This window comes from Echeneis naucrates, chromosome 20, assembly GCF_900963305.1.
Source record: "Echeneis naucrates chromosome 20, fEcheNa1.1, whole genome shotgun sequence".
In the NCBI taxonomy this organism is placed as follows: Eukaryota; Metazoa; Chordata; class Actinopteri; order Carangiformes; family Echeneidae; genus Echeneis; species Echeneis naucrates.
In genome coordinates, this window is record NC_042530.1 from 17,061,588 (window position 1) to 17,075,512 (window position 13,925).

General features: G+C 41.1%; 1 protein-coding gene across 1 annotated transcript in view; it reads right to left on the minus strand.

The window, feature by feature from the left end:
- Positions 1-12,050, minus strand: part of wwp1 (WW domain containing E3 ubiquitin protein ligase 1) — a 35,303-nt gene extending 23,253 nt beyond the window's left edge. Inside the window, exons 1-3 of the mRNA XM_029529059.1 lie at positions 11,786-12,050; positions 4,168-4,224; positions 2,516-2,604 (exon numbers count right to left, since the gene is read on the minus strand). Coding sequence (XP_029384919.1) covers positions 2,516-2,582 — 67 coding nt within the window. The 5' untranslated portion in view covers positions 2,583-2,604; positions 4,168-4,224; positions 11,786-12,050. The remainder of the gene's footprint in view (positions 1-2,515; positions 2,605-4,167; positions 4,225-11,785) is intronic.
- Positions 12,051-13,925: the final 1,875 nt, after the last annotated feature.

A 13,925-nucleotide genomic window follows, 5' to 3' on the forward strand; every position in this document is an offset into this window, starting at 1 on the left:
CACATTGGCATATACACGTATACATATGCACTTGACTTACACACATCCATACCTTTCCTCATACAACCATGCATACATTCTTAGATCTCTATAATCACACACTGTAATGGTGTAGAAGCGACACATTGAAATAAATAGTTCATTTCCTCTTGTAACTGAAAAAAAATTACTTTCCTTACTTAGGTTCAGAGGAAAGGTTAACTTAGCATTTCTTTTACCTTTTTGTTAGGGGATCTCTAGTTGTTAGAACTCTTTTTCTGGCCGCCAACATAATTTTGATTTAATGCTTGTCGCAGAAATTGTGGATAAGGCAATCCCTTAATATAAAATACAGTAATCATCTTTTATCTCAAACACTTTTATTGTTTTGATTTTTTTTCTACTACTTCCAACCAGCAGGGATAGCTGGACACTACAGGAAGATGTGAAAGTGATGTACATGAGCAGAAGAATCAATTCATATTTTTCCACATAAATCCCCTCCACTGACCTGAATTTGAAGCTTTCAACTGTGTTTTACATTTCTTTTTCCTTTTCTTTTCTGTTTTTTCCCTATTTAGGGTTGACATAGCAAGTCAGCTCTGTGACTCGCATTACTGGTTTGGCCAGAGTTTTTACACCAAATACCCTTCCTGTCGCAATTCTCCCCTTTTATCCAGGCTTGAGACCAGCACAAGCCTAGCAATGGTATGCATTATGGCTGGGGTTTAAGACCAATTCTGTTTTTCAAATATTGACCAAATTATCCTCTTAAATTATTTTACAATTTTAACCTCTTTCTGGCATATAGATTTAATATGAGGAGTTGAACCCCTATTGCATGATTGTAATCATGACGATGTTCTGTTGAGCATTATAAATCAATCAAAATATAAGTCAGGTCTGTGCTTCTCCATCCATCCATCCATCTTCTACCGCTTTTCCATTTCCGGGTCGTAGGGAGTGCCAATCCCAGCCAACTTTCTGGGCAAGGGAGAGGGTAAACCCTGGACAGGTCGCAAGTCCATCACAGGGCCAACACACAAAGACAAACAGAGACAAACAACCACTCATGCCCGCATTCACACCTACAGACAATTTAGAGTCACCAGTTAAACTAGACATACATATCTTTGGATCGTGGGAGGAAACCGGAGTATCCAATGGAAACCCACGCAGGCAGGAGGAGAAAATGCAAACTCCGCACAGAAAGTCCCTAGGCTGAGGACGGAACCCATGACCTTCTTATTGTGGGGCAACAACACTAACCACTATGCCGCCATGCTGCCCTATTGCATGCTTCTGTTTTTATTTTACTATTACTATTAAAATGAGCCCTAATCTGAAGGAGGGTTGTTTTTCTCACTGTTTGTCTTGGAAGTTTTCAAAAGCCATCCATTCCCCCTTTATCAGAAATAGCACAGTATGTAGTAATGCCTTAAAAAAACAAAACAATGTTTAAACATCCCATCTATACACGCAGGTTTGAAATCTTTATTGTATGCCACCCAGCATAGCATTTTACTATGATTTCAAAATTTCATTTTGTTATATTTACCAAACCAGATATTTAAGGTAGTTTTTGCCTAGCAATTTTATTCATCTCTATGCTGAGAATTCAGATTTCTGTCACTTAGTAATGTCTGGGGGGGTGTATCCAGCTGGCTTAAAATTTTTTTTTTCTTTTTGGCACTGTTACACCAATTAATCAAATACCTCAATTGCACTGATTTATAACTCTTCTTTATATTTGACTGTGGTAATCATAATTTTTCTTTGGGTAGTTGTAATTTCATATGAACCCAGAAATCATTATCTTCCACTCAATAAATTGCTTTGGGGGTATCTCTATGGCTATTGATTGAAATATACCAAAATATTAATGTATTAATTTTAGTTGTATCTATTTGGTTATACATGCACCATGATAGTAAAGTCCATCTATTTTAATCCTCCTTTATTTGTTAAGTGGTTAGTAAGTATTTCATAGTATAGATATTGGTTAGAATTTTTGGGATCTTAATGCCCTGGCAATTCATTGTATAATTGTCCAGATTTGAGCCACAAAGTTTATGTATTCTTGCTGTTTGTGTATAATTGTAAATGATCATCTGTGTGTTCTGTGCATTTAATTTATATCCAGGTTAATTACCAGGCCAGTGCTTATCGTTTTGCAATTACTGAACACATACTGTGTAGTCTAATTTTAGAACCAATATTGGTCTGTAAGAGCTGCAGTTAGGGTTATGGGGTCTTTTAAATGCCTGCAGACTCAAGTTAGGGGAGGTAATATTGAGTCACTGTACATTGTGTGTTTTTTCTCTTTTTGAAATGCCTGTGAGACGTGTCATTGGTACGAGACTACATCCTTGATTCCACCTCTGATTTTGAGGGTCGAAATAGTGATGTCAATTCAATCGATATCTGACTTACAGTCATGCTTGTGACACCCCTATTAAATAAAGTGCTACATTATCCAAAAAAGGTCTCTCAGGGAACTCCACCACTTCTCCCACCTGCCTGTGTTTGGACTCACCAATGGCATGAAGTTGTGATGTTCCTCTGTGGTTATGGCTAGACTCTCTGGATGGGGCCGTGGCCATGTCATACAACACAGTTAGAAACCTTTGAAACCATACACACATACAAAAAATTATCATATTGCTCTCCAATCAAAATATCAAAACTATTTAGTTTTAAAACACAAACATAGGACTAATTAGACAGACCATCCTAATGTGCAGAGGCAGATTTGCCATGGTGTAGCTACGACTGCAAGGGCATTCTCTCAGAAGTGTAGAATTAGGCAATACTAGTACTCATCCTACAATGCTACTAATACTAATACAAAGCTTCAAAAAACAAAAGATAGTCAGTGAGGATACTTTGGTCGACTGTTGAGTGCAGATGTCGGATCTAACCATGGTTCAGGATGGTCTCATCTACTGGGCTTGGCTGGTCACTACCGCTGAACTCCGTCACCAATACAAACACAGTGAGGAGAGCAACAATAGAATCACACACGAGGAATCCAATGCAGCTAGCAGTCCAGTCCTCACCAAAGCAACACAACGTACAATAGCTTATCCTAGTCTGTTCCTAATTCATTAGCATCCAGGAATAGTGTTCGACAAAAACTGACATCTTGCCAAAAAAGAATGAAAAACTTAAACTTCTGCCAGAAAATCCACTGCAATGTTTGAGACAGAATTCTTCTCATGTCATCTGCACTTCGCAAACTCAGGTGTGCCCAGGAGGGGACACCTGAGCAAAAACTAAGTCAACTTCCTTCGGTCTATGTCGTTAGTTACGCACTAACACAGATTCTTGATTTGCTGGCTGCATCTACTCCATTGTTGCCATGCGGAGGTCACATGAGCCACTAGCTAATAGACAATTTGCTACAAATTCCCAGTACCTGCAAAAGCTGGAAGTAAAAAAATTTCACATCATTTGACAAAATAATATCCTTGCAATAAAGATTAATAATTTTTTATTCTGTTATTTACTGAACCACAGTGTACTAATAATTAATTAATTGATTTATTTTTTTAACAATTTATTCTTTTCTTAAAGAAAATTAAATATGAACTGAACTACTGTTACTATTTAATGTCATCATATATTTATCATCATCTCTTTTTTTTAAGTTACAAACTCTTAGTAACCTGGGTTACAGTGGATTTTAAAAACAGACTGGGACACCTAAAGAATGCCATGTGTGTCTGCAAAAAAATATTGCAATTGCAGGCTAACAAACACACAAGACCAAGCCTTGTAAATTCAAAAATTTGAAAAAAGCAAGACAATAAAACTGTAGTGTAGACCTAGTCTTGTTTGGGTTTTATAAACCTTTAGAGGAAAGTAGCTTGACAAGTTTTCTTTTTTTAATTACTCATCAATATGGTTTTTAAAAGGCCAAAGTAGATTATTAGGAGCCCAGTAGTTCTCCTAATAATAAGTCAGTAATAATCTGTAGATCACTAATGGATCTACAGCTTATGATCATTGGTGTACACTGAAGCTTTCAGTGATGATTAGCAGGTTTAACTGTTTAGACAGTTTTGTATGGAGGACATTGTTCAACACTACTGTGACTACACTGATACAACGGTGAATAGAGACAGGTGCAGACAATGCCATTTTAAAAGATGGAGGAAAAAAATAGAAAAAAATATTTATACTCACAATTGGGTTGTGCTGCTAGACCCTCTGGTTCAGTCTATTCCATGTCCCATGGTTTCACTAAAAGGGAGAGAAGCCATGTCGTCACCCACAGGTTTGTATGCTCCCGTTCATTCATTCATCTTCTACCAGTTATCCATTTCAGGTCGCGGTGGTGCTGGGGCAAATCACAGCTCACCCTGGACTGGTTGCCACTCCATCACAGGGCCAACACACACAGACAGACAACCACTGACTCTCAGACAATTTAGAGTGGCCAAAGTCACCAATTAACCTTTGGACAGTGGGATGATATAGGAGTACCCAGAGAACATGCAAACTCCGCAAGAAAGGTCCCAAGCCCAGGAACCAAACAAGTGACCCTAACCCTAACAGTACTAACCACTACGCCACCACAATGCCTACCTGAACTTTATCTGATGTTCAACTGCTGAACCTAACTTAAGTGAATTAGTCTCTTCTGTCTTACAGACAATTCCACCTGTTTTATTATGACTTGTCACATTGGTATTGTGGTCAGAGCTATACATTAAGTAGTTAACATTTAGGAGCCAAGCCTGCTAATAATGAGCAATGACTACATGTCTGTGGTCATGTCTGTGTGTCACAACACACTGACATAGCCTGTCATAGCCTGTAGCCTTTTGTAGTCTGTCATCTTGGAGTCAATTAAGTGACGGCAGTGCCTGATGACAAACTTCAGTCAGTGACAAACGCTGTGAACAATTTATATCCAAATAGCGGAAATGTGTTTGAAAATCACATCACCATTATTGAAGCATTTCAGAATCAAAGTCAGAAATAATTTATTGCCAGATATGTGTAAACATACTAAGAATTTGACTCTGGTGTTTCTTTCTTGGACATACTGAGGGAAAGACAAAAAAATATATACATGTCTATACATTACATTTAAATACATTTATATGTATATTGACATTAGAAATATTTGGAGTGGAATATTTGTACAATAGTGCCGTGATGTGCAAATGTTGCAGTCGAACGTTTGTTTCTCTCTGTGGTATGGACAATCTTTTTCACTTTTTTTTTTTACCCTTTTCCCATCATGGCTCACTTTAGCACAGATGAAATCTTGACCATGACACGCATCTCATCTTAATTTTCTGCCACTTTTCACAAACCCTGAAAATTTTTCAGAGATTTTGGTCAGAAGCACAGCAATTATTTACGGAGTTTCCAGGGGACACAGACGTCAACGGGAGAAATGCACAGGAACGCTCATAAAGATGAGGCATTGACGACCACACACTGTATTCCCTGCGAGACATCTGGCTGATGTCCGCTCTCTGGCCAACAAGATGGACGAACTGCTGCTGCTGAACTCCTCAAACTTGGACTTTCACCACTCTGCCATGTTGTGCTTCAATGAAACATGCCTCATTGAGCACATCCTGGACACTTCTCTCCAACTTGCCGGGCTTCCAGTTTTTAAAAAGCAGACCGAATCATGGGCCTCTTACAACACCTGGCTGACCAAGTAACAGACATGGAGAAAAAACATCAGGCTCCCTGCTCATCATACTGGGGGATTTTAACAGAGCAAACCTCAGCCAAAAACTTCCTAAGAACAGACAGCACATTCAGTGTTTCACCAGGGACGCCAACTCTTTGGACCACTGCTTTTTCTAATCGCAATGTGTGCGATTACAATGTGGCCATTTAAAAAAAAAAGGAAAAAAAAGTGGTCATGTGACCCACACACCATAGAGAGAACAGACCACTAGAATGCATCAACTATTTATGCTGCACCTTAACCTGTTGCGAAATGGCCTCTGGCTTGACAGAATAGTCAGACATTGACGCAACAGAGACTGAGTCTCGAAGAACCACACATCGGTGTGGAATTATTTCGGTTTTAAAAAAGAAGATGCTGCACAGTATTAGGTGTTGTGCTACTGTTGTAATGGGTGAGGTTTGGACCCAAAAGCAGCACCAACAAGACCAGGGAGATTTGTAATGACCTTTATTGTCAGCAGAAGCATGTCAATAAGCACAGTTCAGTTCCAAGGGGAAAAGGCAGTCCTTTAAGGGGTTTGAGGGGGGGGAATCAGAGGGCCCAGAATGAAGCGGGCACAGAATGTGGATGAGGCAGCAGTACCAGGCAGAGGACCGGAGAACTAGCAGGTATCGAAATCCCGTACTCAACCCGCAAGCTGCTGGGACCAAGAGGAGGGGTTCTGGAACACCATACAACGCAGTGCTGTCTCCAATTCTTGATTTATGCGTTCAGTCTGGCCATTGGACTGGGGGTGGAAACCAGAAGACAGATTAACAGAGGCAGAGAGGACGGCTCCCACGCCAACATCGGAGGCATCAACCTCCACAACAAACTGGCTGTCTGGGTCAGGAACTTGAAGGATGGGCACTGATGTGAAACGTGCCTTGAGGGTCTGGAAGGCGTTGTCAGCTGCAGGCGTCCAGTGGAAAGGCACCTTGGTGGATGTGAGAGCTGTGATGGGTGCGGCAACAGTGCTGTAGTTGCAGATGAATCTGCGGTAAAAGTTGGCAAACCCCAGGAAACGTTGCAGGTGCTTGCGGGAGTCAGGGATGGACTAGGATGTGACTGCCGAGACTTTGGATGGGTCCATCTGCAGGCTACTCGGAGCCACAATTTAGCCCAGGAAGGAGACAGAGGAGGCGTGAAACTCACAGTTCTCGGCCTTGACAGAGAGGGAGTTCTCGAGGAGGCGCTTGAGAACTGCCTGAACATGACTGACGTACTCTTCACGGGTCTTGGAGAAGATCAGGATGTCATCTAAGTATACAGACACAAAGCAGTTGAGCATGTCTCTGGGCACGTCATTAACCAGGGCTTGGAAGACAGCGGGGTCGTTGGCGAGACCGAAGGGCATCACCAGGTATTCATTGCGGCCAGAGGGGTGTTGAAGACAGTCTTCCACTCATCACCTTCCCGGATGCGGACCAGATGGTAGGATGGTAGGAGATCCAACTTGGTGAAGATGGTGGCCCCCTGGAGAAGCTCAAAGGCTGAGGAGATGAGAGGGAGTGGGTAGCAATTCTTGATGGTGATGTTGTTGAGGCCCCGATAATCAACACATGGCCTCAGTGTCTTGTCTTTCTTTCCGACAAAGAAAAATCCTGCTCCCACGGGAGAAGAAGAGGGCCAGATGATTCCTGCTGCCAGAGAGTCATTGATGTAGGTTTCCATAGCCTCTCTTTCTGGGCCGGACAAAGAGTAGAGATGGCCCTTGGGTGGAACGGGCATGGGAATGGGCAGGCTGAGTGCTGGGGAATGCCAGCATGTCTCAGACAGATCTGGTGACAGGAGGGGCTCCACCCCAGGATGCTCCCCAGTCGATGTGGGGGTTATGATGGCGGAGCCAGGGGTACCCCAGAATCAGAGGGATGCTGGGGGATGGCAGGATGTGTAACTGGACAGTCTCATTATGGTTACCAGAGAGTAACATGGGTACAGGGATGGTCTGATGAATGACAGTTCCCAGGAGGTGTCCATCAAGGGCCCTGGCGGGGAACGGATGAGGCAGACAAGTGCGCTCTATCCCAACTAAAGTGCTAGATCCTCATCAATGATATTGGCGTTGGCCCCGGAGTCGATGAACGTAGCTAAGGCATGGGAATTGTCAGGGAGGAGGAGCCTGGCGTGAAACACAGGTCTTTGATTGGGGATGGCTTTAGAAGAAGTTTGGCTCAACAGTATCTCCCCATCTACTGGTGAGCCCTGGCTTTTTGCTGGACAGCGGGAGACTCTACATATACATATATATATATATATATATATATGTATATATATATGCAAACCTGTGTTCATTTGATGGGCAGTTACCCTTTTGACGAAGATGTCATTTTGTTTGGAGATATTTTAGTCATCTGAGGTGCCTTAACTTAATTTTTTGTTTTAGCGTCCCACCTTAAACAATGATACAAACACTCAACACTGATATATATGTATATAAATTATTTTCTGTAAACCAAGGACAAGCAAACTGGCTAACCCTTCTAACATACTACTTTGGACCTATACAGTGTAGAATAGTTTACCAAGGAAATCAATGCAACAGTTGTGAATTGTGATGTTTACTTTGAGACCAAGAGGGACCAGGAAAACTACAATTCTAACAAAGTTTACCCACAGGATATGACTTACATGCACATTCTCACCAATACTCTTAACTCCCATTGCAAAAGTCTGTCAAACTGACCAGTACTGAGGATAGGGATGGGTGCCAAAACTGGATATGAAACCAGTCAAATCTTCCAAAACCATAGTACCAACAATCTTTAAAACTATTAGTTCTATTCCGAAATTCATATGGACACCAAAGTTCTCTCACACCTTTTATCTCACCAAATCTTTCTGTCATACGCACTCGTGTGAGATTCTGTAAATCATGGCAAAAACATGTGCTCACAGAGCATGGCCAGGTGTGCTTTTTATGCTCCAAGAGCCCGTGGTGTAGAGCCCCTGGTGTAGAGGCTACTAGTAAGCTAAACAATGTATATGTAACATATATAACATGTAACATTGTTTTACTTTTTTTTCCTCTCTTACAAAATGGCAAAAAGTGCCAATAAGAGTTAAGATTAAGTACCAGTACCTATAAGGATGAAGTAGGACCATTTACATTTCAATTACACAACTATACGCATCACTGACGCCAGTTTACTCAGATTCTATACAAAATCTGTATCTGAAAGTTTGACTACTAACTGGAGACCAGACTCCCGTCTTAGAAACTCAAAAAATTTTCTCCTCTCAGTATAAACACCAGTTTGATGGTGCTAAGTAAGGAAGTTGATTATAAGATTGAAAAACTCTTTTACACCACCATCATCTATCTGACTCTATCTGAGTACCAAATGCACAGTTTTCAATGACCTACAGGCTGATAAAGATAGAAGAGATTAATATTCATGGTGAGGCATTATACATAAAAAAAAACATAAATAAAAACTGTTTCAGTCTCAGTAAATTTTATAATAGCAGGTTCAGGTGATAAATCTGTTTTGAGAGCATGTAGGGTTCCTGTCCAGCAGTCTAAACAAAATTTGTGTCAACTGAACAGTTTAGCAAAGGTTCTAATTTCTCAAAGAAAAAAAAAACAGTACATAGCCCTCATTGGTGAAGCGAAAGGCATCTTTAAACCAGCTCTCTTTTCTCTTAACTACAATCAGGAGATGCTTTTAATTCCTACAAGTTTTACTGATGTAGATATGATATGACACATTATTTTCACAGACTGTAACTCCTATTTTGCCAACAGTTGCTTTCATGCTGCCCAAAGGTCACCATGCATATAAAGGGAGGGAGAGATGGTGTGGGAAAGATAAAGAAATTGAGGCAAAAGACAGAGAACACAAGCAAGTGTATTACGTGGCCAGGAAGCAAAGGTTTCTGCTTCCTGCAAGTGATTCATACCCCTATATATACAGGTCACTCAGAAAGTTCTCAGACACTTTCACCTTTTTCACATTTTGTTATATTGCAGCCTCATGCTAGAACTGATTAAATTAATCGCTCCCCTCATCATATTACACTTAACGTCCAGTAATTGTGAGGCTAACTTATTAAAAGTGAAAGAAGCTGAAATAGATATATTCAGACATTTTGCTATGCCACTTGAAATATAGATTGCTCCCATCTTGCTCATCTCTGAGGCGTTTGTATACTTTTGGTATTTAACAGTTGATTAGTTGATTAAACTTATTTTGAAAGTCATCTGTCTTCACAGGAAGTCACAGCTAACAATACCTGCAAAACTCAAGATATATGGCTGCGCCAAGGTACTGAAAGACTGCAAAAACAAATCTTCAATGAAAGGCATTTGTAATAACCAGAGCACTTCTAAAGATGGCATTCCAGCTAAACAGAGCAAGTGGGGGGGGTAAGGGTATTGGTAAGAAAACTGGCCAAGAATCCCATGGTTACTCTGGCCAATGCTTCAGTGATCATACTTCAAGCGTGAGCATCATGTCTGGAGGAAACAAGGCATTGCACTTTACCTGTGCTAACAGTGAAACATCAGGCTGTAGGAGGGGTTTTTCAGCAGCAGGAACCAAGAAAGTGGTCAAAATGGAGGAAGTGATCAATGGAGCAAAGCTTTGTTGATGAAAACATGGTATAGAGCAACTGGGACAAAAGACTGGAGGTTCACATTCTAATGGCCCTAAGCACATAACCAGGACAATCAGTTGTGTTTTAGGGGCAACTCTGGGAATGTGAGGCTAAACCAAAAGCTTCATTGAACCCAATCAAAAGTCCGGAAAGTATACAATGGCTGCTTCAGCTAAGTATTTTGGATTTAGCCTGATTATTTATGTGATTATCTTACCTCATTAAGCTATTGAGATACCTCAATAGCTTTATGAGGGGAAACATTTTAAACACCTTTAGCATAAGGCTACAATGTAATAAGACATGAATAAGGTCAGTGGGTCTGAACACTATCTGAATGCATTCTGCTCTGTATCTGAGAGCCAAATCTGCAAATTCAGGATGTTCACAACTGAAAAATTTGGCCTTGTCTGTATTGATGGGCATCCCAATCAGGTGTCCCTTAAGTCCTTGTTAACCATGCAATCCATGTTGAAGACTTCAGTCAGGGACTGTAAAAGTGTGAGTGGATTATTGCTCATGTCCAGAATTTATAGAAGAGGTGAGACTGACACAATGTAGCAATGCTTTATTAAATAGTAATGCGCCTCTCATTACAGGCCCATGTTTACCTGTGTATTAACTGGAACAACAGTTGTTTGAGACTTAAGAAACATCTTCAAAGAAAGGTCAACAATTAGACGTATTAGAACTATAACAATGTTCTTTGTTTTCAGATGACCAAATTCTGAGATTATACAAGGATTATTGGACAGTAATGGATGAAGAATTATCCATAGGCCATATGCTAACCACACTGTTATTGTGACCACAAACACTGATCATAAAGACACAAACTCTAGAATGATTAACTCACACAGGATAACTGTACTATCTACTGGCGTGCTAACGTTAGCTCATAAACTATGTTAACACAGAACTACTGTCCTCCGGGGAGAAATTGTCTAAAATCTTGCCCAGTGTTTGGTGAAGTTATGTTTATAGTGTCAGTCACATAAAGCTGGCTAACGACATATAGCTATGCAACACCATTGGTATGCGACCATTGCTAAAGTCGTCTAGCTGAGCCATCTATAAAATAGCCAGTTTGCGGCAGAAAAAAACAGTTTAGTGCTGTTGTTGTTGTTGTTGTTGTTGTTGTTGTTGGAATAACTAGCTCAACGTTAGCCGACTGTTCTTACTACCGGTATAGCATCCAGTTGGCAAACTATATATTAATGTCTGCACACAAATTAAACACTCTGGGTGTTGTTTTTTATCTTTAGCCGCACACCAGGTAGGTCTGATTTAGCTGGCTGACGTTACAAACTTAGACAATTTAGCTACTAAACATCTGCTGCCAACTAGCCGGAATGCTAATTTAGCTGCTTAGCAACCGTGCTAGTTGTCCGCCATCACAGAGCTAGTCAAACTGCTGGTTTCATTTGAAATGTGGCTTTCCATGAATTAAATGTGCCGCGTCGGTCGCGTTGGTATCGAAAAATCACACAAGCAGCCGTCTTTTACCTTGGCCGTTGTCCCGCATTTCCCGTACTCCGTCTGGCTCGCTAACGTTACGGTTGTCAACAAGATACACAACCGGCAGGCCCGACAGTCTGTTACTGCTCTCTTGCCATCGCGGTGTGCACTCGGCTCCGACCAGCAAAGTCGGCGACAGTCGCGCCACCCTAAATACTGCTGTGTAATAACACGGGACACGAGTTAGCCTCCAGTCAACAATATACAGTAAGCTAAATTTAAGCTTTGACAACGCTGAGACAGTTTCAATGACAGATAGAGCAGCCCTTTGCACACACCATACTAATCTGGAGCACCAATATGTTAATATGTCCGTTAAAATGCACACCATTTCAAGTGGTCTTAACTCCTTACTTCCTCAGTGTGTTTGTTTATTTGTTTATTTCCCCGTTTCTCACACTTTCTTTCGTTGTATTTTTTTGATACACCTGCAGAAAGTTCTGCCTATACTGTTTCACTTAAGTGTGGTTTGTGTTTGATTGTTACAGTGGTTACAGGCAAGGGGAATCCAAAGGGGTAAAGATAAATCTGAAAGTTACAATGTAAAAATAAAACGGAATTTCTGTTTGCTAAACACATATTTATAGACAATTATACGGCTGTTTTGCATTAGTTAAAATTAATTGCTTGCACATAATACTGACTAGTCAGACTATTAAAATCCTTTCATGCTATTAGCATCAAGCCAGTGATTAAAGTGGTTGACTTGATCAACTCGTCCACGTGGATAAATAGATAGCACACTTATACAAATTTTCTGTCAAATATTACAATTACTCAAACTAACTCTGTTATTATATAGCTCAGTCTTTGCTACCATCAGCCGAGAAGGAAACCACCTGCTTGGTATAGTGAAATTAATAAAATCCCAAAACCTGTTTTCCTTTTTTAAATAAAAAGCAGATTTTAGCTGAATTAAGATGCAAATTCATTTTCTCTGCTGTTTAAAAGGCTCTTGGTGGGGCCTGGCATATGATAGCGGATAACTCTGATTTACACCATTCAATACTGTAACCTGGGATTATTGTGAGCTTTGGGTCTTTCTGGATGCCTAAGATCTTATTCCAAGGTAAACAAGTCTGAAATCTGTTATTTACAGTGAGCTTTTATGAGCCTATCAGTTGGATACTCGGCCAAAACCACAGAAGAAGTTGTTATTATATCTTAGGGGGAAAATGCTGTTGGCCTCATTCCCAAACACACTGTAAAAAAAAATGACCTGTTTTTTTAACAGATAAAACTGGCAGCTGCTGTTGCCAGAAAAATCAATAACAAAACTAGTCTGTAACTTTATTAAAATTAGCCTCCTCCCCACCTGCTCAGCCCTCTAACCCGCTTTCCAGTAAAGAGCCTTATATTGTAACAGTGACATCTGCCTGATCTCTCTCTCCTGTCTCTGTAGCTCCTGACACACCCACCTGCCTGGCAATCACCTTCATTCCCTGCACCTAGTTTGCTCCACCCATCTCCCCACCTGAGGCCCATCCCCCCATCAGTCTCCTATACGTATACTAGTCCACTTTCCCCTGCTCTCTGGTAGATTGTTTTCTTGCCTAGCATTCCAGCGTTCATTACCTACCCACCTGTCTGATGCCTGAACCCTGCCTTTTTACCCGGTCTTAGAGATTCTGCCCAACCCCTGGATTATTCTGCCTGGTCTGCCTGCCTGCCTGCCTGGTTTCCTGACTCCTGCCTGCCTCTCCAGTCTGAAGCTTCTGCCTAGTCCTCTGGATTCAGTCTGCATTATCTGCATGGTTACTGACCCCTGCCTGTTTTTGAGACTGATGAAAGCCTGTTGGACTCTCTACTGTCTCTGTGTTCATGCTTTTGGGTTCCTCTGTTCTGAGTCCTGATATATATTGCCAATCCTGAGCCTTACTCAAGGGACCCTTACAAATGTAAAGCCTTTTTATTGCAATGCTCCCTAGTGTTAGGACAGAATCCCTTCACGTATTCTTCAAATGAGTTGCAGATTCAATATGTGGTGGGGTTACTCCGGAGGAGGGCATGAGACTGGGCTCCAGCTGTGTGGGAGGGCTCCTCATACATTTTCAAATCGTTTTCCGTTAATTGATGAGTTCAGAAAAGTATTTGAACATTCTGTCCAGACCTGCGAGGCAGACAGTCG